This window comes from Diplodia seriata (assembly GCF_021436955.1).
Source record: "Diplodia seriata strain FDS-637 chromosome Unknown scaffold_5, whole genome shotgun sequence".
Lineage (NCBI taxonomy): Eukaryota > Fungi > Ascomycota > Dothideomycetes > Botryosphaeriales > Botryosphaeriaceae > Diplodia > Diplodia seriata.
This window is the reverse complement of record NW_027117312.1, coordinates 692,565-719,170: the sequence shown is the minus strand read 5'-3', so window position 1 is coordinate 719,170 and position 26,606 is coordinate 692,565. Positions and strand designations below refer to the sequence as shown.

At 57.5% G+C, this 26,606-nt stretch overlaps 11 protein-coding genes across 11 annotated transcripts; 5 read left to right on the top strand and 6 right to left on the bottom strand.

The window, feature by feature from the left end:
* Positions 1-2,670: 2,670 nt before the first annotated feature.
* faeB-1 (Feruloyl esterase) lies at positions 2,671-4,344 on the bottom strand (the record flags this gene model as incomplete). The annotated part of the gene is made up of 3 exons (XM_066776669.1): positions 2,671-3,492; positions 3,542-4,121; positions 4,178-4,344. 3 exons carry the CDS (start codon positions 4,342-4,344, stop codon positions 2,671-2,673), a joined length of 1,569 nt encoding a protein of 522 aa, XP_066632511.1.
* Positions 4,345-6,391: 2,047 nt separating this feature from the next.
* Positions 6,392-7,828, top strand: SLS55_005218 (uncharacterized protein; the record flags this gene model as incomplete). The annotated part of the gene is made up of 2 exons (XM_066776668.1): positions 6,392-6,423; positions 6,478-7,828. 2 exons carry the CDS (start codon positions 6,392-6,394, stop codon positions 7,826-7,828), a joined length of 1,383 nt encoding a protein of 460 aa, XP_066632510.1.
* A 234-nt stretch (positions 7,829-8,062) lies between these two features.
* SLS55_005217 (uncharacterized protein) lies at positions 8,063-8,692 on the bottom strand (the record flags this gene model as incomplete). Its single annotated transcript, XM_066776667.1, has 1 exon — positions 8,063-8,692. One exon carries the CDS (start codon positions 8,690-8,692, stop codon positions 8,063-8,065), a length of 630 nt encoding a protein of 209 aa, XP_066632509.1.
* A 932-nt stretch (positions 8,693-9,624) lies between these two features.
* SLS55_005216 (uncharacterized protein) lies at positions 9,625-10,338 on the bottom strand (the record flags this gene model as incomplete). Its single annotated transcript, XM_066776666.1, has 2 exons — positions 9,625-10,189; positions 10,265-10,338. The coding sequence occupies 2 exons, from the start codon at positions 10,336-10,338 to the stop codon at positions 9,625-9,627; spliced, it is 639 nt and encodes a 212-aa protein (XP_066632508.1).
* A 568-nt stretch (positions 10,339-10,906) lies between these two features.
* On the top strand, positions 10,907-12,156 carry VMA6 (H(+)-transporting V0 sector ATPase subunit d; the record flags this gene model as incomplete). Its single annotated transcript, XM_066776665.1, has 4 exons — positions 10,907-10,938; positions 10,989-11,077; positions 11,128-12,020; positions 12,073-12,156. 4 exons carry the CDS (start codon positions 10,907-10,909, stop codon positions 12,154-12,156), a joined length of 1,098 nt encoding a protein of 365 aa, XP_066632507.1.
* A 621-nt stretch (positions 12,157-12,777) lies between these two features.
* SLS55_005214 (uncharacterized protein) lies at positions 12,778-14,278 on the top strand (the record flags this gene model as incomplete). Its single annotated transcript, XM_066776664.1, has 2 exons — positions 12,778-12,810; positions 12,869-14,278. The coding sequence occupies 2 exons, from the start codon at positions 12,778-12,780 to the stop codon at positions 14,276-14,278; spliced, it is 1,443 nt and encodes a 480-aa protein (XP_066632506.1).
* A 1,134-nt stretch (positions 14,279-15,412) lies between these two features.
* SLS55_005213 (uncharacterized protein) lies at positions 15,413-16,246 on the bottom strand (the record flags this gene model as incomplete). Its single annotated transcript, XM_066776663.1, has 2 exons — positions 15,413-15,977; positions 16,239-16,246. 2 exons carry the CDS (start codon positions 16,244-16,246, stop codon positions 15,413-15,415), a joined length of 573 nt encoding a protein of 190 aa, XP_066632505.1.
* A 1,939-nt stretch (positions 16,247-18,185) lies between these two features.
* DEG1 (pseudouridine synthase deg1) lies at positions 18,186-20,041 on the top strand (the record flags this gene model as incomplete). Its single annotated transcript, XM_066776662.1, has 2 exons — positions 18,186-19,804; positions 19,870-20,041. The coding sequence occupies 2 exons, from the start codon at positions 18,186-18,188 to the stop codon at positions 20,039-20,041; spliced, it is 1,791 nt and encodes a 596-aa protein (XP_066632504.1).
* A 164-nt stretch (positions 20,042-20,205) lies between these two features.
* On the bottom strand, positions 20,206-20,649 carry SLS55_005211 (uncharacterized protein; the record flags this gene model as incomplete). The annotated part of the gene is made up of 1 exon (XM_066776661.1): positions 20,206-20,649. One exon carries the CDS (start codon positions 20,647-20,649, stop codon positions 20,206-20,208), a length of 444 nt encoding a protein of 147 aa, XP_066632503.1.
* A 2,827-nt stretch (positions 20,650-23,476) lies between these two features.
* On the top strand, positions 23,477-24,949 carry SLS55_005210 (uncharacterized protein; the record flags this gene model as incomplete). The annotated part of the gene is made up of 1 exon (XM_066776660.1): positions 23,477-24,949. The coding sequence occupies one exon, from the start codon at positions 23,477-23,479 to the stop codon at positions 24,947-24,949; it is 1,473 nt and encodes a 490-aa protein (XP_066632502.1).
* Positions 24,950-25,788: 839 nt separating this feature from the next.
* SLS55_005209 (uncharacterized protein) lies at positions 25,789-26,519 on the bottom strand (the record flags this gene model as incomplete). The annotated part of the gene is made up of 2 exons (XM_066776659.1): positions 25,789-26,433; positions 26,514-26,519. The coding sequence occupies 2 exons, from the start codon at positions 26,517-26,519 to the stop codon at positions 25,789-25,791; spliced, it is 651 nt and encodes a 216-aa protein (XP_066632501.1).
* Between the last annotated feature and the right edge of the window lie 87 nt (positions 26,520-26,606).

Sequence of the window (26,606 nt, the reverse complement as noted above, 5' to 3'; positions counted from 1 at the left end):
CGGAAGGCGCTCCTGCCTGAGCAGACGACCCTGGAATATCCGCTCCCTCGGATCAGGCCAAGTGGTGAATAACGAGTAACATCAAGGTGCTTACGTTGATATACTAATCCTGAAGCTATATAGATACCTGCAAGACGTTTCTGGCGAGGCGAGCCCTCCCCATCGGCTGAGATAATGGCAGAACTCTTTTTGATAGGACCAGGATGGGGGGTCTGTCCCATGGCGAGGACGTGGTTGGGTGAGCTGGCGCACGAGTTTGACGCTCGTGCATACAACTACGCATGGTTCACCCGGCCCGTACCTCGGCACAGTACGAGGGCGCAGTTCCCGCACATCATCGCTTCTGAGGTGTACGTTGTCGTTTACCCGTATACACAGATCTACTCAGCCGAAGGCTCTCATCGTGTCGGCCGAGCTCGTATATCAGATATGCGGGATGCCTTCCTGGTGTGTATACACGAGTGGGTTGTCAACCTTCGAAGGAGGAGATTTCTCCCGCATGTGTAGGAACTCCTGCTTCCGAGACTCACTCTTTCGACTTCTTGGCTGTTATCAGAAAATATGGATATGCCATTGTTGAACATCTCCAGAAATGCGGAGGAAAGTGGTCTCATTCTTTGTTCCTGCTTCCCTCTCTTCCCTTCCTACGAAGGAAGAGTTGTTTTCCCGGTTTCCGCACGCTCCTTTGCCTGAAGGCCTACTACAACCCGGACACCGAGCCGCTCTTTTCCTAATCATCTGCGGCAGTGGGCTTCCGGTTAATTGGCACATGAAGCTTGATAGTGGCTGTGAGATTCTCGTTATCATTCCAAGGGGAGACAGGAGGACTGGTGACACAATCGTGTATTCTTAGCTGTCGTTCCATTAATGAATGAAAAAGGAACTTTAACACCCCTCCCCGTATGGCGGAAAACCCAACGTGCTGGAAATACTTCAGGTAGTAAATACATAAAAACTATCTCCACTTCTTTATGAAATTGTGGTTGATAAGGAAATGCTTAGGCATGCTCGCTGATTCTGCTTGTACTGTCAAACCACAATTTTCGGTCTGCTTCTGGTCCAGTTCATCCATTTCCTTCTTTTTCATTATCATTAAAGACTTGTAAACTGTAATGATCATGGCATTCGGACTCGTATCTAACTGCGTTGATCCTGGTGCGTTGGCACGACCACGAATGACATCCAAGGTATGTCAAAAGCTCCAATTATGAGTCCTGTAAGATACAGCAGTTGCTCGCTCTGACCCCTGATCCCAGTATGCATGTATATTTCATTCTCGAGCTTCTCGTTTGCCGTTCTTCCAGGGGTTTCCAAGAATGCTCTAGGAATCTGGGTCGGTGTTGGTGCGAGCCCAGGCACGCTTAGTTTGATCTTGACCTCCCCTTCTCCGTCGAAGAACGCCAATGCCCTGTATTCATCTGCCCAAATGCCTCTGAAGATAAGGAATTCGTCGAGGTGATTTGTCAACCGCCTTCGCGGATTGAAGCTGTCGCTGGGGTACCCCAACTCCCGTGCAACTTGATATGCGTCGTAAACATCACGCAGCCCTTTCGACCAGATCGCCACAATGACAACGTTGTTTGCACCATCTTGTATGAGTCGTCGTCTCCATCTCAGTGCTCGCGTCCATTTTGCGGTGAAAGGGATGAATGGCGTATTGACTCTCGTCCATGAGAGACAATTGTCGAATGCTTGCCACGTTATCGGTTCACGTGGATCTCTTGCCACCATATTGAAGTTCTGGAAAGTCCCATTATAGTGTCGTGAGTGTTGATCATGGCATTCCACCCGGAAAAGGACCGCAGGCGGGTTTTCACGAGGAGAGGGGGGCCGGTGTTGGCGGAAAGCGGGCTGCATCTTTCGTGATGTTTGAGAACGAGTGAACCTTTTACGTGTAGATACGGTTTGCAGGGCCTCTTTTCGTTGAGTGTATCGAGTATGCAGAAAGTTGAAATGATCGCATAGGGATTGTATTCATGCTACCTACTGGTCTTTTATAGACCTGAATGCTGATTGCTGGCTTATTTGCCTGCAATCCACTGGAAGTTTGTCTGTGTTCGGCTTGATTTTCCACTCAGAACATGTAGTTGTTGGACACGGCTGGTGTTGATGTTAACTTTCGATATTGAGATTGGGCATGTGGGACTCAGCAAAGTTTTCAAGTCGTGCAGGCATATGGATCCACTAACTAGGATACCTAGCACCCGTGATTTCTTTAATTGGTATTACTCATCACCCAATATCGTTACTAGTGACCTCGACAACGTGAAATTTTTCTATAAGCGTACCATGCTTAATACTTGACTTACGGTAACTTCAACATTGGTGCCACCTATGCTATGTTCAACGGGCGTTGATGGATTTTCCTACGGGATGAGTTGGGCGCCGTGGCAGCGTGAGTGTACAGTCCGTTAGCAAATGAGGTGAGGTGCTCGAAATAGTTGTATGGACGCAGACGGACAGTGAAGTCGCACAACAACAATTTTCCGAGAAGAGCGCGTTTTAGCATCGAGCGAGCTGACCGCATACATGCATCAAAGCATCCATCAGAATATTCCAATTAATCGTGAACAGGAAGATCGTATTTACATAAATCCAAGCACTCCTCACTCCCTCTCCATCAGAACAACCACTCCGCCGACAATCCCATATTACACGCATACAAGTAAATCAAACAACGCACTCCCAACCCTCGGCATCACTGCCGTCACCGCTGCCCTTGTACACGTTCCGGGCTGGGTACTTGCAGTGGGCGCGCGTGTACTCGACGCCGAGATCCTGGGTGCCGTTGACCCACTTGGTGCCGACAATCTTCTCGGGCGCGACGTCCTGCTCGACCCAGCGCACCATGGCCATGAGGACGTTCTGGTCCGGATCCAGGCTGGCGAGGGTGTCGAGGCCGTTGCCGATGGCGTAGGCGCCGTCGCCGCCGCTGCAGTGCCCCATGCCGGAGATGCGGAAGAAGCGGTAGAACTCGTCGAGCTGGGCCGAGTCGAGCTCCATGGCGCGCGATACGTGGTTGTAATAGCGCGGGCTGTTGTCCGACGAGATGATGGCGTCCATCAGGCCGTGGTAGTGCAGCAGTTTCCCACCCTTAGCGCGGAAGTCGGTGAGGTCATCCCACGTTTGGATGTTGCCCGGGTTCTGTGCCGCGGCGGTGGCGTAGTCGGCGGGCGAGAGTGTGGCCGGGTCCCACGAGGGGTCGTGGTAGACGGCGTAGCGGAACCAGTCGGTCGTGTAGATGAAGTCGGTGCCGCCGTAGAGAATGTGGGCGGCCAAGGCCTCACTGCCGGGCTGCATGCGCGGGTAGACGAGCGAGCCGTCGACGCCGTAGAGCGGCGAGAAGACTTGGCGGACGGCGTCGGCTTGCGGGCCCGTCAGGCAGCTCGACGTGTCCGTGGCGTTGGAGGCGCAGAGGAGGGCCTCCGGGCGGTACTGGCACAGGTCGGGATCTTCGATGATACCGTCGACAACTCCGTCAAGGCCATCACACTGCATGGTTTGTTAGCGCTCGAACTCATGATGGTGTTCGACGACTGACCTGGTCAAGGACGTCTTCGTGGATTTTGGTCCACAACGGTGTAGGGACGTAGCGCTCAGTGTCGTTGCCCCCAAAGATGGTGTAGAAGTGGCCGCTCCACGAGGTCAGGTTGACGAAGGAGTTGGCAGGCGCCCCAGCAACGACGCCGTCGAAGTCGTCGGGGAAGCTCTGGGCTGACTTGAAACCTTGGCGACCGCCGGTAGAGCATCCGAGATAGTAAGACTTGGTGTAGTTTTTACCGTAAAAGGCGTTTGAGATTTCCTTGCCCACGACGACACCGGTATGGACGGAGCGCCAGGCAAAGTCGAGGACCACATCGTCATTCTCACCGAAGGCGATGCCGCGGGTGCCATTGTGACCGTTGTTGGCACTGACGGTGGCAAAGCCAAGGTCGGCAGCATATGCCATGTCTTCGTACTGGATGCAGCCAGAGGTGCCTCCGTTGCCGGTGCTCAAGAAGCGGCCGGTCCAGTTGGAGGGAAGCCAAGCTTCCATGCTGATCTCGCTTTGGTTGGTGGTCGGAACGCGCAGCGCCACGCGGCACAAGTCATTCTCGACGACTTGGGCAGGACGCCCACAGCTGGCGAGCTAAGTCAGAAGACGGCAGTGGGGATGGCGGTCAGTTGATTCAATTACCTGGGATCATTGTCAGGGAAAGAGATGTTGGTGCCGCCAGTGACAAAGTCGGAGAACCAGACAGTGGCGTTTGGAAGCACAGAAGAGAGATCGGCGGCGAGAGAGCTGCACTGCTGCTCGAATGACGAGTTCTGGGCGCTGACGCCGACGCCGACGGCCACGGCCATGGTCCAAGAGGAGAGCCTCATGATGGCTTGTTCGACTAGATGCCGCTGGCCAGGTGAGGAACGAGTCAGCTATGGAGGGCAGAAAAGGAGCTTGGGAGAGGGAGGTGCGGCTGAATGCGAAGAGCAGGGGAGGGTATAAGTACGGCCCTGAAGATCGCTCTTCCGGCAGTTCTTCATGGTTCATGCAGCATGGCGACCAAGTGCCGAGACGATAGACCGGGAGGCCCCGCGCGGTGACGGGGGCGTGGGCTAGGCGAGGTGGTGCATACCATGGCGGATGGTGAGTGGGTGTTTCGCAACTTGGCAGGGGCACCTTCCCTTGTCGGGCCTGGACGTTGAAACTGAGTCGTGGGGCAACCCCGCAAACCCCCGGCTCCCTCTGCAAGCCGGAGCAAGCGCGCTGCGGAGAAGCCGGGGGCCTCTGCGGCTGCGGGCCTTGGAACCCGCCTGCGTAAGAGTGCATCCGCGGCTGACGGCGCCGCCTGCTGTCCGGCGCTGGCCTCGTCCCGGCGACGACGCAATGGCGGCACCCAAGCAGGACCTCCCTGCCGGGTTGGTCTGTAACGCCCGGCAATTCCTCGGCGCAGATCTGACTCGAAACGGTGCCTGTTTGTGTTCCGGAGTATAGGAGCGTGCGATATACCGAAGCTTTGTGCGCCGTGTTGCCGGCACCATGGCTGATCGAGCACGCGCGTGGATCCGCACGCTGACTCTCGAGATGGCGTCAAGGGAGTTTCAGCCGTTGTTCCTGGCAGAGACTTCTTCCCCCCCAGGAAAAGAAACGCGATGATGCACCCAGGCGCCCTGCTTCATCTCAGCGATAAGCCTCGACCTGCCTGTCCGGTATCCACGACGGCTTGTTTCCGCCCTACTATTTCCGCCCACGTCATTTCCTTCTGTCTCACCTCCCGCATTACTATAGGACGACATGTACCGATTAGCAATCATGCCGTCTGAAGTCGCCCCTGATTACCTAGTGTTGGGCAGGCCGGTCGGTTCTGCGGCAAGCATATCCATACACCGCCGTTCGAACGAAAATCCCTGGCGACCAGAGAAACGAGGGGATATACTGTCAATGGCAACAACAAGACTGGAACAGAGTGGATCCACGCGCCATACAGCTGGCGGGTGCTGAGTTGTACAAACAATCTCTCTTGTGGCGCAGCACCAGCTCTGTACAGCTTGCATCAAAGACTGAAGCTGTCCTGGAAGCCAAGTCCTCAGCCACCATTGTTGCGTGAGCTTGGCAGTGATTGGCGACGTTGAAATCTGCTGGTAGTCACCCGAGCAGGTCGCTGCCGATCCGAGGCCAAAGCAATCAGCTCTCGTCCCATCGTCTCATCGTCGGGTTCGGGCCAAGTCTGCGCGAGAAAGTCTTGATCTGTTTCTGTGGGGGAGTCAAGCACGTGAGTGCTGGGGCGTAGACATGAGAAAATGGGCAAGACGTTATTGTGAAACGGGCCAGTGTTGGATGTGCAGCCAGCAGAAGAAGGCCAGGCCAGCTGGCGATGATTTGGCCAAGTTGCAGTGATGGTGTTGGCTGAAGCATGGCTTGGACGAGGCCGGGTGCGGCGGCCTGCCCTGCCTAAGTTTGGACCCACTCAGCCGCGCCGTTCCACGACTGTGCGACCCTCCCAACTCGTCGTCTGGACCGCGTGCAACGTCGCGCCTTTGGCATTGCGGCGCTGCTTCGACTCGCTTTTCCTGTCACTTACTCAGCCATGCTGGCGGCTCCAAGTTTGGCTCCCAACAGCCCGCAGCTCGTACTGGGCAGCGCTGGTCGATCACCTGCTCAGCCACTGGGGCCGCTTCGGTGCCGACACAGGCTGATCATGCCTTGCCATGGCGCGCGGGGCGCGCCGGCTCATTTAGGTCGCCGTGTGCCCCCGCCGCAACCTACCTGACGGCCTCTCGTCCTCTCCACGAGTAAGAAAAGAGCCGCACCCAAAGCTGCCAGACATACTCCAGCCCTGCCACCACCCTTGCCCAATACGAGCCTTTGCTATTAAACCCACTGCCCATTGACCGGCCGAGCATACCACCTGAAATGCCCAAGCACGGCGCCCACCTCGCCTCTCCGTACGCAATCTTCCTCAGCCCTTGCCCGCCGACTGTCGACTGACCAACCCGCAGTACCGAGGATGACGCTGGCTGCACGTGTTTTGGCCTCTTCCCCACTCCTGCCAGCGCGCTGTCAAGCGTCCGTGTAACTGAAGACGACATCCTCCCCGCATCCCTTTTCGTCCCGCTTGGCCGCCTGGAATCTGGTGCAGCAGACGCGGAGAAGGCCCTGCCGTGGGTGTCGGAATGCGCCGTCCACCTGCAACTGCTTGAGTCCTTTTCGCTCATGAAGGCAAAATGTTTGAGTTCCAAGAAGCTCACCCGCGCGCTTGGTCTTAGCAAGCATTTTGCCTTGGCCATGGTCAACAGCGAGAAGAGAAGCCAGCTGTCTCGTGCCAAGTGGGAGACTTTCGTTTCCCTTGCTGTCATTCGATATAAGAAGTGGTGGGACGTGCTCCCTGAGATCCTGCGTGAAACGAACGAAGGCAAAAGCAAGCCAGAGATGACGCCGAAAACGTTCCCTCCGCTTGATGTGCTCATGATTTGGATAACCCAGCTGTTTTCGCCCGACCACTATAGGAACATGTGCCAGGACTCAATGAAGGAGTGGGACGTATCCGCCATGGAGTTCCCCTGGGACTTGCTGCACGCCCTCATCGATCCCTATGACAGCACCTACCGTCTGCCCCAAGAAGCCAAGCACTATTTCCACGAGAAGACCGGCCTCGATGCAGACCTCTACGAGCACTTGACCGACGTCAGCGCCCACGACCGTCTCTCGCGCATGTACCTCCAACGCTTCGCCCTGTCCCAGCTTCCCGGCGCCAAGAAGTTCAACACGAAAGAGCTCGACGCCCGCCCAAGCGACTTCTCGCAGCTGATGCGCGACTACGCCATGTGGAACTTCGCCATCAAGACGCTCAAGCCGGTGGTGCAGAGCCAGGAGAACTTCTGGGACAAGATGAGCCAGGCCGGCTGGCTGCGCAGCCCGCACCCGGCCTTCACCCTCGCGCGCGCCATCGCGCGGTACCGCCAGTTCCTGCAGCTGCGCAAGCTGCACCCCAACTCGGGCGAGCTGCTGCCGACGAGCGCCATCGAGCTGGTCTGGCGCACGCACCAGTGCTCGCCGGTGCGCTACGCCGTGTCCACGACCGAGATCGCCGGCCGCTTCATCAACTACGACGACGGCATGGCCAAGTACGCCGCCGTGACGGGCGGCTTCGCCAAGGCCGAGAAGCTGTACAAGCAGGAGTTCGGCCAGGACTACGACCCGTGCATGTGCTGGAGCTGCGAGGCCGAGCTGGCCGAGAGGCAGGCGGTCGATTCCAATGAGGACGAGAACCTGCGCAGGGCGGAAGCCAAGGTCGAGCGAGCGCTGGAGGTGGAGAAGGCAAGGAAAGCCGGTAAAATCGTCCGCGCATGATGAGCGGCACAATCCAATTTTTTCGCACAAGAAGTTTTGTTCCCCCACCCCCACGATATACCCACGATAACTGCATCCATCCGTATGTACCTACACATTGCACCACCTCGGCGTCACGGTCATTTCCTCCCACATGTAGCGTCCCGAAAAGACGAAAGAAAGAGATATAGAACCTTGTTGTCGCAAAGAAATAAAGACTCACACATTACTTCCCATCCGCTTGCTTCCCCGCCCTCAAAGCGTCATGAAATCCGGCACCCTCGCCAAAAGGCTCGACAGCTCGTTATCGCTCACGATGAACTCCCACCACCCCTCGGGCTTCTCCCACCCCTCGGCACCAGCACCCTCGGCAGCACCGATCCTCGTCGCGCCCTCCTCCGGGCCCCCTCCCGGCGGCGCCCTCCGGTACGCATACACGTTCTCCCACTCCCACCCCTCCCGCCCCGCCCCGCCCTCGCGCGACGGCGGCGGCCGGATGCGCCACGTGAGCCAGCACAGCGCGCTGCCCTCGCTCACCGGCTCGACGCGGTGCCGCGCGAGGCGGATGTCGCAGCCCAGCCCGGCCCGCTCGAAGCGCGCGAGGTGCTCGGCGATGCCCGGCAGCCACGCCTCGGCCGACGGGAGCGAGACGTGGTGCGTCAGGCTGTAGGCGGTGCAGCCGGTGCCGTAGTGCGCGGCCAGCGCGGCGGCGACGACGCCGAGGTTTTTGGATGTGCCGGTGTTGCTGGGGTCGGCGAGGTGCATCGCGCGCGCGTAGCTCTCGAGGAAGGCGGTTGCGGCGGCCGTGATGGGGGCGCGGCCGGTCGAGGCGGCGGTTGTGGTGAGCGGATGGGGTTGTTGTTGTGTGGGGTTGGCTTCGGCCATTGTTGCTGGTGGCTGGCTGACTGGCTGGCTTGGAGATTGTCGATTTGAGGTGTAGTGTGCAAGGGTTGGCGGCTTGACAGGGGTGGCAGTGGGAGCAGGGCTCTTTCCTTTGTATATTGCGTAGTTTAGATGTAGTGGCGAGCGGTGATGTAAAAGTGGAGCCTTGATCGATGCCTGGCGGCTAAAGGGATCTTCATGGAGAGCATAGGAAGGAGGTTGGCTTATGAAGCTAGGTAGTCCATAAGCTACCCCGCGCAGGAGCCAACGTGGAGCTACCGGAGCTGACGCTTCATCGCATCCGGAATAGATCTTACTGCCCGCTTCCTTTTCTCGCAGGGATAGACGCCATTGTGTCAGATGAACTATTGTTCTGGATCGCTGGATCGATTTTTTTTTTTTTTTGATGTCGTGCAGGTTTTCATGTAGCTGAGAAGGAAATGAGACAGAAAAAAGTAGGTCTGGATAGTGCGAACATCGAGTTCATGATTCTTTCGGAAGGCGCTTGTATTGGACCTGCTAAGCAAACAGCGGCAGAGGACTGCTTACATGCGGGATCTGGGGGGTGTTAGTCCTACCTTTTGCTAGTTCACCGGGTTCAAGCTTGCGTCCGGCTTTCAATTAGAGTTCTCACCAAATCACATGAAGGAGTACAGCACAGTCCTTCTTTCGGGGCCGCGAAGCTGTAAAATTGAAGTACGATGACATTATCTCTGTAGTGTTCAACGAATTATGAGGTATATGCTGTGGAAGATGAGACCAAAGGCCTTGGCCCTCTCTTGATACAAAGCAAGCGCAAACATGAAAAGGGATAATGAGGGAATACAACATACCTGCACTTAAAAATCCAAGAACGTACCACCAGACGGACGCGGCCTCGTCTCTGAATCCAAAGGTACGCCAAACATACCCATGTCTCCAAGCAAGTTTCATACCTACATAACCGTGCATCCGCCAGCACTCAGTCCACCATTTTCTGTCGTGGTCTTCGCTGCCGTTTTGGCAATGTCTTCCAGGACCTGCGTGCACAACTCTCCTGTCTCCGCACTGCACTCGGCGTACCTATCCACACGCATCATTTGCGCGATACCAAGGCCCTCGTGAGGCATGACGCTGGCGCCCTTCCCGTCCGAACCCTCTCTCGTCTTCTCTTCTTCTGTCCACTCCCTTCTCAAGTCCCGCTTCAACCCCAGAACCATGACCGGGATTTCCTCGCCTATGTTGTACGTTTCGTTGACCATCGGTGCCCAGTGCACTTTGAGTGAATTCAGAGTATCGCGGCGCGAAATGTCGTACGCAAGGATTATGAAGTCGGGCTCGAGAAGGGTGTAATTGGTCGGCGACGCCGTATCGAAGAACTCATAGCGGTAGTGTTTTGCGTAGAGACGAATGTTGAAGGCAAACGGTTGGTCAAGGTCGTGGAGGACTGGGAGGGAGTAGGGAGGAGGCGCAGCGTCGGGCGATTGCTCGGCGGAGACATTGCGGCCCATCGTCAGCCGTCTGTTGGTGTTGCGCGCAAGCACGGCGGTCAGTTACGGCGCACACGGGGTCGAAGAAGTGGCGTGGATAACGTACGAGAGGAATGTCGACTTACCAACCTCTGCATCACCGAGGAGAAGAATAGTGACTGTTGGCACGTCGGACTCCATGCTGAGGGTACTGAGCGGAGAAAGCGCAGGCGTCGTGGAGAGCAGTGTTGCGGAGTGATGGTTCACGATGCGATAAGAGATAAGCAGTGCAGGGTCCGGGGATCCGCTCGCTTGGTCGGTCCTCTGCGATCACAAAGCATGCATCATAAGTGATGGATGACGCGCATAAAAGTCGGCAAGGAACTTTGGTCGTAAGACGAATTGATGGTTTGGTTGTTCTTCAACGCTAACATTGTCGTCTCGTCTAATATCGCAATAGTCGGAGCAATTGCTGTTGACAGACTGAAGACATGAAGAGGAGACTCGGGTGGGCTACAGTTTCCCAAGCTCTAATAAAACTTCAAGGAAAATTTCTAAACGTTCAGGACATTGGTAACAAAAGTAACACTCGCTACAGATGCGGATCACATGTGGTTGGTCCGTACTTCTGGATGCGCATGACCGCATCTCGGGACAATTGGTTGATCCGGCGCCGCGAGCTCGGGCTCGGGCTGCTGGCGCAGCTCCCCGGCATTGACGACAACAGCTTGCAGGTCCATCACCTTGTTCCTCGCAGACGATCAGCAACATGGAGGGTCTATTCTACAACGTCACGAATGGGTACTCTATCTGCTTCTGTGCCTCAGATGACGACACTGACAGAAGCGCAGCTACATCGAGGGTATCGTGCGCGGATACCGCAACCAGCTGTTGACCAGCCAGAATTACAACAACCTGACCCAGTGCGAGACCATCGACGGTACTTGCAACCCCCAAAAGGCTCCACCGCAACCTTCTGATCCATCGTAGATGTGAAGCTTCAGCTCTCGCCCGCATATGGCGATTTCCTCGCTTCTCTGCCTCCCAACCCCTCCACCTCCGCGCTCGCAACCAAGACCACCGAGAAGCTCGTCTCCGAGTTCCGCTACATCCAGGCCAACGGCACCGGCTCGTTGTCCAAGTTCATGGACTACCTGACTTACGGATACATGATCGACAACGTTGCGTTGCTCATCACCGGCACCCTACACGAGCGCGACACCAGGGAATTGCTGGATAGGTGCCACCCGCTCGGTTGGTTCGAGACCATGCCTGTGCTTTGCGTTGCCACGAACATTGAGGAGTTGTACAACTCCGTGCTCATTGAGACGCCACTGGCAGCTTACTTCAAGGGCTCGCTGAGCCACCAGGACCTCGATGAGCTGAACATCGAAATCATCCGCAACACACTGTACAAGAACTACCTGGAGGACTTCCACAACTGGGTGAACACCCACGAGGAGATCGCCGGCACTCCCACGGCCGAGGTCATGAGCGAGGTGTTGGAGTTCGAGGCTGATAGGCGAGCCATCAACATCACGCTGAACTCGTTCGGCACCGATTTGTCCAAGGCAGACAGGAAGAAGCTGTACCCCAGCTTTGGGCGCCTATACCCGGAGGGTACTCTGATGCTCTCCCGTGCGGACGATGTCGAGGGCGTGAGAATTGCCGTTGAAGGCATCTCGGATTACAAGACTTTCTTTGACCAGACTGGCTTGAGCGGTGGCGGGTCAGGCGTGGGCAACATGTCTGGCGGTTCCGCGTCCGAGGGCCGCAGTCTGGAGGACCTCTTCTACCAGAAGGAGATGGAGATCTCTAAGCTGGCTTTCACGAGGCAATTTACTCACTCTGTCGTGTACGCCTGGGTGAAGCTCAAGGAACAGGTACATGTCCACTTCCGCCGTGCGTGGCGAATAGAAGCTAACATTTGTGTAGGAGATCCGCAACATCACTTGGATAGCGGAGTGCATTGCGCAGAACCAGAAGGAGAGGATTGGAAACTTCATCAGTGTTTTCTAATTCTCGAGCGCTAAAAGGCTGTGTAGTGTTACTTTGTCAGACTAAATATCCTGTGGACAGCGGTGCGGCGTTTTGGGACTTGTAGATATGGGCTTCTTGTTAGGAAAACACATTTTTGCTTCCGGTGTGCTCCAGCTGCCCATGAAAGGATTGTTCGCAGTATCCTCATAGCTCACGTGCCCGGTGTCCTCCATTATGCGCCTTCCATGAGCAGCCGACCCGTCCAGCAAGGCGCTCCTTCCGTTTCCTGTTGCCGATGCTTGCCTTTCAGGGTCCAGTGGCGCCTTCTCTTCTAGTTGCTCGCTCTTTCGCTCACGACAACCCAATTCCCTACGTCTTCTCTCTGTTCTCTCGACCTTTCTCACTGTCACTACCTTGTGCCCCCATTTCTTGTGCCTTGAGTGTATCATCCTTGATGCCATGGGCAGCTTTTTCCACCCGAGCCGACTCCTAAAGTTGCAGGAGCCAGGTGAGATCGTAGCAGCTACGCTCGAGCCTGCACGCCGCGTTGTCAGCGGAAGCAACGGTGAGCTGCTAGGCGCGCGCAAGCCACAGGGTCATCGAACATGCTCCAAGGACGACTCACCAAGGCAGCCGGGGGCTACGCTATCGTCAAGCAGCATGCTTAATCAGAAGCCCCTACCTGACCGTCCCGTATGTCCTGACCTTCGCTCTTGAGATTTGTTGAAGAGCTAACGTGACGAGTCATTAGGCCCGGCTCTTCCAATGCCTCTTCCATTGCGATGATCAAGACCTCTTCGAGTACCTCTCGCTCCGTCATATCAGCGTCCACTTCTTGCACGAGATCGATCAGCTGCTTCGAAACAATCCAGAGCTTTACCATTATTCGCCCGAGTGGGCGGAGAAGTTCAACTCGTTCCGTCCGCTCGATGCATACAAGTTCTTCCTCAAGGGCTACACGAAGCCTGCACGCTACATTGACGGTTACCTTCCACACGTGCAACTCTTCACAATTCCCCAGACCTATATCCCTGCGAGGTTGGACCTCACCTACGACGAGGAGCTGGTTCAGTTCTTTGAGGGAGTGCCGTATCGTCATGACATTCTGCAAGAGATCGATCGGATCGTCGACGGCTTCTGCTACCAAATCCAGTGTGGCATGCATGTCAAGGCTTCTGACCGCAAGCTCGTTGCGTATGCCCTTTGGGGAAATCCAATTGACGCATACAAGTATTACGAGTACAACTATCAGACCACCTGGTTGAAGCACAGGTACCTGCCTGAGCACATTGAGCTTGACAAGATTCCCAAAGGCGATGACTACACTCTCCCTGTTCCGACAGTCCTAGGTCCGGACGAGGGTCATCGCTCTCATCCGTTTACCAGGATGCGGATGGCCAGGGCTCAGGACAACGGTGTTGACGTTTTGGACGTTTTGATCCAGGAATTTGTGCATGAGCTTGTACTCAAAGGTCATCGCCGCGACCATATCGACAGGTTGAAGCGTAAGGCTCTATGCGCTCTTGATGACGAACGCAATGATCCTCAAGGCCATGATATCGTCGATATGGTCATGCAGATGGCCGACTCCGAACCTCGCGTACAAAAGCCTGTCTACAACAACCCGGCGGGTTCAACGCTGACGATGACCAACCACGGCCCGCCTATCAGGTACAGGATGACACAAGGGGGTCTCTTCACGATACCTGGCAGTGGTTCGTCGTGTGATGACTTTGTCAACCGATTTTATCAAGACGCCAATGTTCATATCAAGCTCGAGCCCCAAACTCCATTGAGTCAACCAAAGAAGAAGTCAAAGAAATCCCAGCAACACAATGCACAACCGGTACAGCAAACGGCCGATACCAAGTCCGTCCTGAAGAAGCGCAAGAAGGCCTACAGGAATTCGAGGGCCCGCCTCACGAAGAGTATGGATGAAACTAACCTGGATCGACGCCTGGCCATCAAGGATTGTGTCTTGGCTGCCCGCGACTTTGCGGCCCGTGTCCTGTCATTGAACAACAAAACCAAACAACTGACTACACATGATGTCGAATATCTGGGGAAAATGACGACAATGGGATACGAGGAGCGGCACAATACACATGTCCTCTTAGCACGATACGGGAACCTACTCGCATTAAGGAGTGAAGCCTTGTGAGTGGGTTCCCCGTGCAACGTCGGCTCGCATCGACTTTGAAGGGGCTATTATCTATGCGTTGAAGTATCACCATTCTTTGGAACCGCGAAGTACGCATTCAGGTGAATGGTTTCGCTTCTCACGTTGGTATTATACCCTCCTTGAAGCTTCAAGGAGCCGACTCGGTACTGGACAGTTATACGAATGCGGCTAACACTGTGTTCAGACTTCTATATAGGACCATGTAGGTCGCCTCGCTCCAAGATGGTCCTTGTGTTTCCGGAAGATGCGACTGCATCTGGATCGAGTATCCTACGACCACAGGGTGTCATGACAGATGACCCGCTTGTGGTGAAATACGGGTTCCCTGTGGCAGACCCACCTTCTTATTCCATTGTGTTTATTTCATTGCAGTAACGGGGTCACTTGCAAGAGGTGTTCAGAGCGGGCTCGCATTGTTGATGTCCTCCAACAATTCTACTGTAGGCCTCTTTCCCAATTGCTTTTCCGAATGGCCACCCTAATCTCTGCTCTTCATTCAAAATTCACTAATTCATGTACATCGTTATGGACTCCTGGGTATCAGGATGAGATGCCCCTTCATGAGTCTGGCTAGCAGAACCCCAATATCAGAGACGATGATCAAAACCAACTTGCATGTGTCGGCACAGTGGGTTGCACAAGAGTTGATCCTTCCATGCCTCAAAAAAGACATCTCGCTCTGCCTACATGTGTAGCTGAACCAAATGTCTGGATGAAAATAAAGGGTTTAGACCTGTCCAGACGTAGACTCCAATAACCCATCCGCGTCAGTAGGCTGCAATGTCTTTGGTGGGGAATGTTTGAGAAAGGTTGAGCTCTTTTGCAAGTGTGGCAGAATCTTTTAGTCTCCAGTATCGAGCTCACTGTTTGAGAACGTCAGTAAACGATAGATCAAGAAACGCTTTGGCTGGGGACTCACAGATCGAGCTGCACTCCATTGCTGACACCGTAGTCTTCCAGAGTCAGCTGGTCCTTGAATGGGCGCTCTCCTTGCCTCTTCAACATAATTTCATGGGGCTGACGACCGATGCGTGCGGCAACTTGGGCCTTGAACAGCTCTGAAACATGCATGTTAACAATTGAAACCCGTCGGTCAGTCACGACCCCTAGGGATTACGTACTGATTGGATCAGAAGCCAGGCAAGGTATCTGAGCCTTGGTACCCAGCCGATCGTTGACTGTGACAATGATCATGGGCTCCTGTGAAGGCGCAACCTTCGGCTGAGGCTTCTTCGCCGCCTTGCCATCCTTGCGCGGGCCACCAGCGGCAGCCCCTTCGCCGCCGAACTTGTTCGCCACGCCTAGCCTGTCGTCTTCCTCGTCGCGCCTTCTCTCGTCGCGCCTGCGCTCCTTCCTCTCGCGATCGCGCGGGCTCCTGCTGCGGCGGCGGTAGTCCCTATCGCGATCCCGGCTGTTGTTGTCCCGGTCATCGTCATCGGGGCGGCGCCGCGGCGGGCTGCGGTTGGCTCGGTATCCGCGCTGCAGCTTGTCGTCGCTGCCGCCGCCGCGTTCGCGCTCCTCTTCGAATACGGCGCGCGAAGGCTTCTCCTTCCAGCGGAAACCGCCTCCTCCTCCACCGGCCTTGCGGGGGCGGTCGCGGTCGCGGCGGGGTGAGCGGGAACGGTTGCGGGAACGGTCTTGCTCCTCCCGCTCGCGGGTGGGCGACGGGGAGGCCATCCTGGGGGACGGTGGGATGGTTTCGTTCGTTCGAGCCTTTGGTTTCGCAAAAAAGAGATGGATGGAGATGTGGGTGGTGGTTGTTTTTGTTTTGAGGTTCGCAGCTTGCGGTTGCGACGGTAGCTTCGCAAGCTCGGACGTCACTCACGCAGGAAAAACGGGCAGGGATCGCTGGTGCAAGCTGGATGTGGAGCTGCCTCCGTAGGGCTGAGAGCTGTTGCGCGTTGATCCTCGACGGCAGAGAGCTCCTGCACCCTACTACCTTGGCATTTACTCCAACAATCTCTACCTCTGCAAGGCCGCATCGCTTCCAGCCACTTCGACGCTCCAGAGGCACGAAAGGGAAAAGGAAGGAGAATAGCTATGATCCTCCTCACCAACAGCGCCCCGCCCAAGCTCCACGTCTCGCGCCCGACGTCGACCACAGTCTGCTTCACCGTCTCCACCCGGCCGGCCGCCGACACGGTGCCCAAGAAGGCGCTGCTGTACTCGTCGCACGCCGTCCGCCTCGGCCTCGGCGTCCTCATCCTCGCGCTCTTCTGGACCAAGTGGCGGAGCTTCTTCCCGCTGGACGATTATGATGGCACTGGCGGCGGTGAAGATAAAGACGGTTGGGAGAGGGCGTTGCTGACGAACCGTGTCGGAATCTTGGTTGCCTGGGCGGCGGACCGGATGGATTGGAGGGCGCTGGCCGCTGGCGGTGCGGTTGGGCTGTGGGGAGTTGTGAGGAGAGGGTATACTGGTATGTTTTCGCAAACAGTGGACGCCGAGGGGTGGGAAGGGAAATAGTGCGGTGTGCTAATCGCTCCGTTACGTCCTTCGTAATTGCAGAGGAATCGATGCTCGTATTGAGAGGTCTCGGCGTGCAGACGTCCAGCTCGTCACCGACATACCTTTCGACCGCGACGACAAGGTTCATTCCGACAGCGTCGATACAAGATATTTTCATCCATGAGGCGTTCAAAGGATTCGAGGTCAGGTTTTACTTGTCCATTGTGGTGGAGGGAGAGGACGACACGGTAGTCGTGTTTCCGGTATGTGGGATTCTCTTTTCTGACCCGGGACGGCGCTAGCGCTCTATGGCACGGTGATGTTTGGCTGACTTGACGGACAGCACCTTCTTCCGAAACGCCAGATACTTGAAGAAGTATGGCGTGGTACGAAGGCATGCTTATACGAGCCAAAATCTTAAGCAATGGCACTACGACTGTCGTCAAGACTTTTGGTCCCTTTCTAACAAAGTATCATGGGCAATTGCTCAATGGGCCATGGCAAGAGTCCCGTTTCAACCGTCGGCCGTGTTTTGTCAAAGGTATGGTGTGGCGAGCAACAGGAACATTCCGTGTTCTTCCATGCAAGTGCCACAATCAGCCTTTCCGCCTCGGCTTCGCCACCAAGTAACAATTCGAACGAGGATGTTTCAAGGCCAGAATCGCATGTCCAAGTCGTCGCTTCCCTAAGCCCTTGCCGATATCGCTGGCGAGACAGGGGGAATGCGGCACGAGGTTTCAGAAGCGATGCAATTTTCAGACCAAAGTCGATCTTCAAACACCATCCCGACTCCGCGGATAGCGGGCTTCCGCCACAGCGTTTCGGCACTGGTGAGTCCACGGTTCGAAACCAGGGCCGGATCCAACGAGAGGGAGACGGGCTTACGTTCCCAGATGAGAATGGAGCTGTTGCAAGGCCACAGGGAACAAGACCCTGACAGGGCTGAGATCCAACGCGCCGGGGCCAAGCAACCGTGCGCAAAGAAATAAGATGGAAGTCCAGCTAGCTTCGTCTTATCTTTAACGTCCTGCAAGGGCAAGGAGATGCTGTAGCCAAGCGGCGTTTGTAGAAGACCTAAGCAGCTTCTCACGGTGATCACTCATTACTTGAATACGAACTGGGCGTATTGGCATTCGAAGTAGTTAATGTTCCTCGAAGCGGATGCGGAAGCAACAATGGCGAATGAAACCCCCTGCCCGGCACCTGCAGAAGATCCGAGATCCAACCGAGCGCGTCATTGCATCCCGATTTTTTTCTTTGCATTGCCAATTTCTCCCCTCAGCCCTGCGCGAGGAGCATGAAGCGCGCCCTGTCACGCTTCGTCCAGACCCCGACTGGCCTCTCGTCCAAGCGCCCGTTAAGCAGCTCCACCGGCTGCTACGCACGAGCGACGACGCGCATTATTACAGGGACGCGGATCGCCGCGCCCGCCGCCGCAATGACCGCGCCGCCGACCATGAACACCGCAGCCTGGACCGACGACGAGTTCGTTGCCCGTCGCGCCGAGATTGAGCAGCGCCTTGCGCGCGTGACGGAGCTGGAGCACAAGCTCGCGCAGCAGAACGCCACCTACACCAGCCCTACGGCCCAGCAGCCGACGACGTCGACGCCCGCTACGAAGGCGGCGCCCCCTGCGAAGAAGCCTCGTGGCGCACCCAAGCCGTTTGATCCCTCCAAGTACACGACTCGCCTGATTGCCCTGAAGTTTGCGTATCTGGGAAGCAATTACAACGGCTATGAGCACCATGCGAACAACACCACGCCGCTGCCGACAATCGAGGAGGAGTTGTGGAGGGCCTTGAAGAAAACGCGCCTTATTCTGCCGACGCCGAAGCCTGGGCTGAAGGAGGATGACATCAACTGGGAGGGCTGCGAGTACAGCAAGTGCGGGCGGACGGACAGAGGCGTCAGCGCTTTCGGCCAGGTCATTGGGATCCGGGTGCGCAGCAACCGGCCGAAGCCAAACCCCAAGAAGAAATTGAAGCTGGAAGACGGCACAGCGGCCGCCCAGGAGGGGAGCAACGATGCCATGGAAGGCGTCGAGGGGGCAGCCGGTGCGCCGAAGGAGGCGGAGGAGGAGTACGAGCCGCCATTCGACGACGTCAAGGATGAGATGCCCTACTGCCGCGTCCTGAACAACGTACTTCCTCCTGACATCCGTGTGCTGGCCTGGTGCCCCAATCCGGGCGAGAGCTTTTCGGCCAGGTTCAACTGCAAGGAGCGCCGCTACAAGTACTTCTTCACGAACCCGGCATTCGCGCCGTCGCCTGGCGCCAGCGGCGTGTATAAGAGCGGGGAGAGGAGCATGCGCGAGGGCTGGCTCGACATCGCGGCCATGCGTGAGGCCGCCGGCTATCTCGAGGGCCTCCACGACTTCCGCAACCTCTGCAAGGTCGACCCGGCCAAGCAGATAACCAACTTCGAGCGCCGCATCTTCCACACCTCCATCGATCGCTGGAATGGCGGGTCCGGCTTCGCCAAGTACGCGCGGAACCCGCAGTTCCAGATCCCCGGCTTGGGGGCCGAGGACCGTCAAGCCATCGTCGTCGGCGGTGGCGATGGTAACGAGGACGAGAACGGCCCGGGACTCTTCACCTTCAACGTCCATGGCTCGGCCTTCCTGTGGCACCAGGTCCGGCACCTCGTCGCCGTGCTGTTCCTTGTCGGCCAGGGCCTGGAGAAGCCGACTATCGTCAAGGAGTTGCTCGACGTCCAGAAGAACCCGACGAAGCCCAAGTACGAGATGGCCACCGACACGCCGCTCGTGCTGTGGGATTGCGTCTTCCCGGCCATCCAGGACGGACATCCTGAGCATAGCCAGCCGGACGCGATGAATTGGATCTACGTCGGCGACGAGAGAGCGTTCAAGGGGCCCAGGGGCAACGGCATGGAGGAGAAGTTTGGGCATGGCGGTGTGATCCCCGATTTGTGGGAGGTGTGGCACAAGAGGAGGATCGACGAGGTGTTGGCGGGAAGCCTGCTGGATCTTGTGGCGGCTCAGGGCCCACAAGACGGCAGTGAGGACGGGCCAGTGGAAAAGAAAGGGAAGGGTATGAGGTGAGTTTTTCCCTGCGACCTCTTTCCTCTGGACTTTGAACTATTGGCTGACATGTTTTCATTAGGAGCTCGAGACTGTTTGATGGAGGAGATGCGCCGAGGCTCATGGGGCAGTATGTCCCAGTCATGAAGAAGGAGCGCATGGAGTCTGTTGATGTTATCAATGCTCGGTATCTTGAGCGAAAGGGCCTGGATAAGAAGGCCGTCGCTGCGAAACAAGGGGACGCGGATGAATAGTGGAGGCCGCATGGACTATATTGTCCCAGGTTCATACTTGAGAGGAGATACCCACGTCACTGGAAATTTTGTCTTATGCCAAATCATTACATTTCGTCAAGCTACATAGATCTCTCGAGAGGAAAAACATGAGAGGAAATATAGGATTAGATACGGATAAATCATCAATTCTGCCAGATCTTGAAGCACTTGATGCTGCTAACCTGGTCGTCCATGTCCCTGTCCGCCAGCTTGTTAATGCCCGGCCAGGTGACGGTGAGCGACCTGCCCGCGCACGAGGCGTCGCTCCACACGATGCACCGGTCCGTCTTGGACGTCGGGAAGACGGAAGACACCTTGTCGTTCCAGTACGGCGGCAGGTCGTAGCACTGGCCGACGGCGAACTTGAACTCGGCGCACGGCTGCGTGTGCATGCTGTGCTCGCAGTAGGTCGCGCTCGCTTCACTCGCGCGCTTGTCGATGAGGGTCGTTGTGTCGTTGTTGCTCGGTGCGGCGGTCAGGTTGGCTAGAGTTGGGCTCTCGTAGATTTGTGGGGGATAGGTCTGGGGCGCGGCGAGGGCCAAGGTGGCGGCGGCGGTGGCCGTTATGAAAGAGGTTGCGAATCGCATCGTTGATTTAGGTATTGGGGATTTTGCGTCTCTCACGGTTGGAGAAATGGGAAATTTTGCGAAAGTCCCGGAGCTGCTTCCCTCCTGCTCTTTATCATCGGAGACATGGTTTGTTTGCTAGGTGCTCAATAGCAATGAAATGGTGTTGTGGGCAATTCAAAATGGTGCATCAAATAATGGATTGGAAGATGACAAAAGTCGATGACCCAACCAAGGCTTTTCCGACAAGTGTTCGGACAATGAATGGGATTGAAATAGAGTGGTCTCCATTGTGGTCCTCCCCCTCCTTTGTGGTTATTTAGGACAAGCGAACCTATCTCATTCATCATGATAAAAAGGAAAATCTGTGGCGATATGATAACAAGGGAGGAACAATTGTTTGTCAGAGAGCATTTGGATGTCAATCCAATTCTGGTGGTAGATGATATGACCACTTTGCATTGCGGCATTAGAGTTCACAGAGCACGGAAATTAGTGTGTATGGATAGTCTTGGTCCTCACATATCCGGTCTCTTCATCATGCAGGCCTCATGACCTTCGTCTGTGCGGAACAGTCTCTGCTCTAGACGACCTGAGACGTACGGTGATAGCCACCTTTTTGTCGATGGCTTGAGCTTTGACAGCAGCGGTCAGGAGGCCGGAGAAGGCTCGCAATAATGGGTTTCTTCTCGTGTGACCAGTGGCAACATGTTTGCTCGTGCTCGGCAAGCCATGAAGATGGTCGAGCCAAGCTGGAATTAAATTAATTCGGCGCAGAGGAAAAGGGCCTTCTCTCCCCGGCGCCGGGGCTCTGGGAACTCAGCCGAACGGGGACAGGGCTTGTTGGAAGATTGGCCATGTGAAATCGCGTGCCCGATTGGTTTCGGGACGGCGTTGCCGATAAAGCTTATCTGGGTAGTGGTGTTGTGGATGAGCCAACGAGCAGGGAGCGACGCAGGTCGCCGCTGATCGACAGGCAGCAGAGGGATCTGGCAGCTGCTGAAACGGCGATCAAAGGCGAATCCTCGTGCAGCAGGGCAAAGTCTGTGCGCCTGGGTGTTGAAACATTGCTGGGCGAGGTGAGGTTCCTGTACGCGTGTTGTTGCTCCCTACTTACGTCCGCAGGGCGAGCTCAACTGCCCGACTGCGGCGGCCTTGTCTGGCGCAGGACCAAGCGAAGTGGCTCGGCAAGGTTGGGCACCATCGTCACTGTACGAGCCTGGTGTAGATCTCGCATCAGTGACGTAAATTGGGTGCCAGGAAAAGGAAGAGCTGCAGTGGCGTATGAAACGGCATCAGCCAGGGCGGCCGCGATCATACCGGACGTCCGCCCTCACGCGAAGCAACGGGCAGAGGCTGCGAGCAGCCGCATGAGGTTTGCCTGTGGAGACAGAAGCTCGAGCTCTGAACCGCGATCTGCCTCTCGATAAAGCTGCAGCGGACGGATGTGCGGAGGGGGATCCAATCACGGTGGGTCCGCAGTGTCGGCTACGGTGGATCACGTCCATCCCGGCATGACTAGCAGTCTACAGCTCTGGCTGCACGACAGGCGTGCGCCAGGCGGGCGGGCGAGGAACAGCCCAGCGCTGCACCGAGACCGTCGTCCAGAGTGGCAACTGGGTTGAGGCTGCGTCGCGGCGGGCGGGCCTCCACAGGGCTGCGTCAATGGCTGGCGGCGCGGGCAGCAGCGGCAGCAGCACCCATGCCTCACGCATATGACGAGAGCCATGGAGCATGCCTGGGGCCGGAGGCAACGGCGCGCGGGGTGATCTCATGGACGGCGGCCTCTGGCACGGCTCGTCGCAAGCTAGAGACCCGCCGGCGCGCCAGGCTCTGGACATGAGGTCGCCGCAAGCGTCAGCAGCAACAAGACAGGCGCCGACGCAGGACAAAGACAGCGTTCGGCGCAGCTGAGACGCGGGCGTGCACAGCAGCATCGGTGGCGGCTCGTCAGTGCTTGCTTGCGGGCGGGCGCTCGTTGGCTGCGGCAGGGCGGGCTGGTCACCGGGCGCCGGGCTGAGGCGGCTTGTTTGGCGGCGGCGGGCTGGCGGCGCGTGGATGGCAGCTGCTGGGCTGCTGGAGGCAGCTGCAGAGAGCTATGGACACCGCGCTGCCCGAGTAGCGGAAGCTAGCGGGAGAGGTTTGGGCTCAGGAGCAACAGGGGCAGCGCAGTTGCTCGCCTCTCAGGAGACCCGGCCTGCACGAATCGCCGGCGCTCTGTCGTGCAGAGGGCGGCGTGATAAAGTTGTTCGCCGGCGTCTTCTCGAAGACACCCAGAAGGCCGCAGAAGGCGCTGCGTGCGCAACAGCCCCCGCACGCGCCCTGCCTGCCCAGGCCAGCGCCTGCCGCTCCCAGCGCCCTCACGCTGCCCCTTTCACGTCTCGCCGCGCGCCGCGACAGCTCTGGCCGCCGTGTCATTATTCTGCGATTGCGCCTAAGCCGCGCATCAGTCGGCGCTCAAGAACCGCGTCCCGGGCCTCGTGCGTGCTGAGCCAGCACCCCGGCTCGCGCTCAGATCGCTGCTGCCCTGGGCTTGCGCTGCTTTTGTTCATCGCGCGCCCGCTTCCCCCATCACCCACTCCCATCGCTTCCATCCTGACCTGACCCTGCAAACGCTGCTCCCACCCCCATCTCTGCCCTCTCGCTCCCAAGCGGCCGTCTTCTCCATCGCGCAGCCCACGCAGCATCCCTCCTGCCGCCTGCCGCCTCTGCCCGCCGGGCGCCCCGCGACCATTGGCCGCAGCTGAGTTACCTTACGTCAAAGCCCAAGCACCACCTCAACCCTGGCCCCAGCAGCAGCGACCCCTCTCCTCCCGTCGACCAGCCCGCCTCGCACACCACCACGTCAATGTCGCTGCCACCCGACTACTCCAACGAGATCAGCGCGCTCGATCGCGAAGTCCTCAAGCACCAGCCCCAGGACGTCTTGCAGTTTTGCGCCAACTTCTTCCTGCGCCGCCTCGAGTCGCAGCGCGCCGAGTTCCTGCTGAGCCAGGAGCACTCCGTGCGCGCGAAACTCGGCGGGGGCCTGACGGCGGAGAACAGCTTCCCGGGCAGCAATCCCTTCAGAAGCACCTCGCCTGCCCGCTCCAGCACCCCGCTGGGCATGCAGAGTGTTGAGGAGGAGGACGAGAACGACCTCGTGGCCTCGCCCACCGCTTCGTCATTCCCCCGCTCCATCAACAGCAACATGGACCAGGGCCCCACCGCCGTGCAGCAGGACTCGGGCTCGACGTTTGGCAACTTTGGCAACTTTGGCAACTTCGGCAGCAGCTTCGGCCAGGGCGGCTTCATGATGTCCACCAGCCCGACCCCCTCCAACTCCGGCTTCTCCGCAATGGACAACCAGAGCTTCCCCAACAACTACAACATGGGCCGCCGCACGTCCGTGTCAGCCGAGTCGCTCAACCCCACCTCTGCTCTGCACGAGAACTGGTCGCCGCCCTACCACCCCAAGACCGACGATCAGCAGCAGCGCCTGCGAAACGCCGTGGCCGGCAACTTCCTCTTCTCGCACCTCGATGACGAACAAACCACGCAGGTCCTGGGCGCTCTCCAGGAGAAGCCCATCCCGACCAAGGGCATCAAGGTCATCGTGCAGGGAGACGTTGGCGACTACTTCTACGTGGTCGAGTCCGGCCACTTCGACTACTACGTCAGCGACACCGGCAAGCTCGAGGCTGGCCCTGAGGGCATCGGCCACAAGGTTGGCAGCGCCGGCCCTGGAGCTTCCTTCGGCGAGCTGGCTCTCATGTACAACGCGCCTCGCGCTGCCACTGTCATCTCCTCCGAGCCCTCGACCCTGTGGGCACTCGACCGTGTCACCTTCCGCCGTATTCTGATGGACAGCGCGTTCCAACGGAGACGCATGTACGAAGGCTTCCTCGAGGAAGTCCCGCTCCTCTCCTCGCTCACGTCGTACGAACGCTCCAAGATCGCTGATGCTCTCGAGACGAAGAAGTACCCCGCCGGCACGACCATCATACAGGAGGGTGACGCGGGCGAGTCGTTCTACATTTTGGAGTCCGGCGATGCTCAGGTTTACAAGCGTGGCTTTGACAAGCCCGTCAAGCGTTACTCGAAGGGCGACTACTTCGGTGAGCTGGCCCTGCTCAACGACGCTCCCCGTGCGGCGTCTGTTGTAAGCGCGTCGGAGATCAAGGTTGCAACGCTTGGCAAGGACGGATTCCAGAGGTTGTTGGGTCCCGTGGAGGGCATCATGCGCAGGAATGACCCGAGCAAGCTTCCCATCGTCTTTGATGAGGCGGATCCGCTGTCAGAACAGCGCTTCGGATCGGAGCCAATGACGACAACAGCATAATCAAAAATCAAAAAATTCGGGGGTTTCAGGAATTTGTCGAGGAATTCGTCGGACACAAACAATGACAACAACGAAGGAGGGCCACGATCGGTATTGGCAGGACACATGGTACATCCGGAGCTCTCAGTTTCGCGCTCGCGGTATTGAGCAAGGAGTTGTGACGAATTAAACAGGAGAACGACAAGGAGGCACTTTGGCACTGGTTGGGGGGAAATCTTTCGGCTAGGGTCTGGAAGGAGGGAACCGGAGAATGGAGACGGATGCGGAAGGCTTGGTGTTGTGTATTGTTTTGAAATGGCGTTTTCCACTGCTGCTACTGCTAGGCCTATCACCTAAATTCCGCTCGCTCGACGCGAGGAGCTAACTTCTTTACTCTTTTTTCCCCACATCTTTAGTGGTCTAGTAGGGACCCATAATGGCATGCTCGGCGTTCAATTTTTGGGAAGAAACCGCGCGATCCATCTACGTGAGATTGGTGCAGATAAAGATGACGCGTTTGGAGCAATGTCAACCAATGACCCCTCGGAGCCATGCTTGAATCTGGCAGACCCCCGACCTTCCGACTGCCGAACGGGGTATTCTTTCGATATCGTGCAGCGGGCTCTATCTATGTGCCACAGTCGTGCAGCGGTACCTCGCAGATATTACTGGAGCCGTTTTTAATTTTCCCAAGACGCCACCGTAACGCCATGCGCACTCGATCCGTTCCATGAATGCATGTGCTAATAAAGCATGCCGGCTAACCGGCCGTTCCCCTCTATCAGCGCACCTAACCTTACTGATCCGCTTGATCCGTGCTGCCTATACTACAATTGGATATTCACTACTAATTTTTGCTATTACGCCTGCGCCTGCTGTGCCAGGGTCCTCTTCCTCTCCAGGATCTCGCGCCGCAGGCCCTCGACGGCGGCCTCGGTCTCGACGACGCGCTTGACGCCGGTGCGCCACCCTTCCTCGAGCAGGGCCAGCTCCGGCGCGGCGGAGGCCTGGGCCTGGCGGCGGGCAGCCTCGACAGCCTCGACGTCGTCCCTGGCGCCCGCGAGGTCGGCCTCGAGCGCGCGCAGGATGGCCTCGAGCTGGGCGTTGGCGACGAGCCAGGCGTTCTTGCCGTAGCGCTCGAGCAGCGACAGGTTCGTCTGGCGCTGCGACAGGAAGGTCGACGAGGCGTAGGCCGCGCGCAGCGTCGCGCGCCAGGCGGCCGCGTCGCCAGCGTCCGAGGGCGCGTCGAGGGCCTCGTAGCGAGAGAGGTCGACGCCGGGTTCCTTGTCGGTGATGCCGGCTTGCAGGCGCGCGTGCTCGGCGGTTATGAGAGCCGGGAACGAAGGCTCATACGAGCTGGGGACGGATGGGTGGAGAGCGGTGGAGGCGGAGGGGTCGAGCTCGCCGGCGATGAGCGTTTGCGCGGCGGCGCGGTCGGTATCGGTGAGCGGAAGGTCGACGTCTGGTTCCGGTTCGGTTAGCAGGCGGAGTGGAGTGGACGTGGGCTATGCATATGCGCGGGTGGGCGGCCCTAAACAGAGAAAAAGTCGGCTGATAGGCAGGTAGGGGTGGTGCGGTGTGGTACACACATGGTAGTGAGTCGTGCGACTCGTGAATGAGAGGCATGGCCGCGTGGGTTGCTGGAGGCGAGATAGATGGAAGGTGGGAGCAGCAGGCG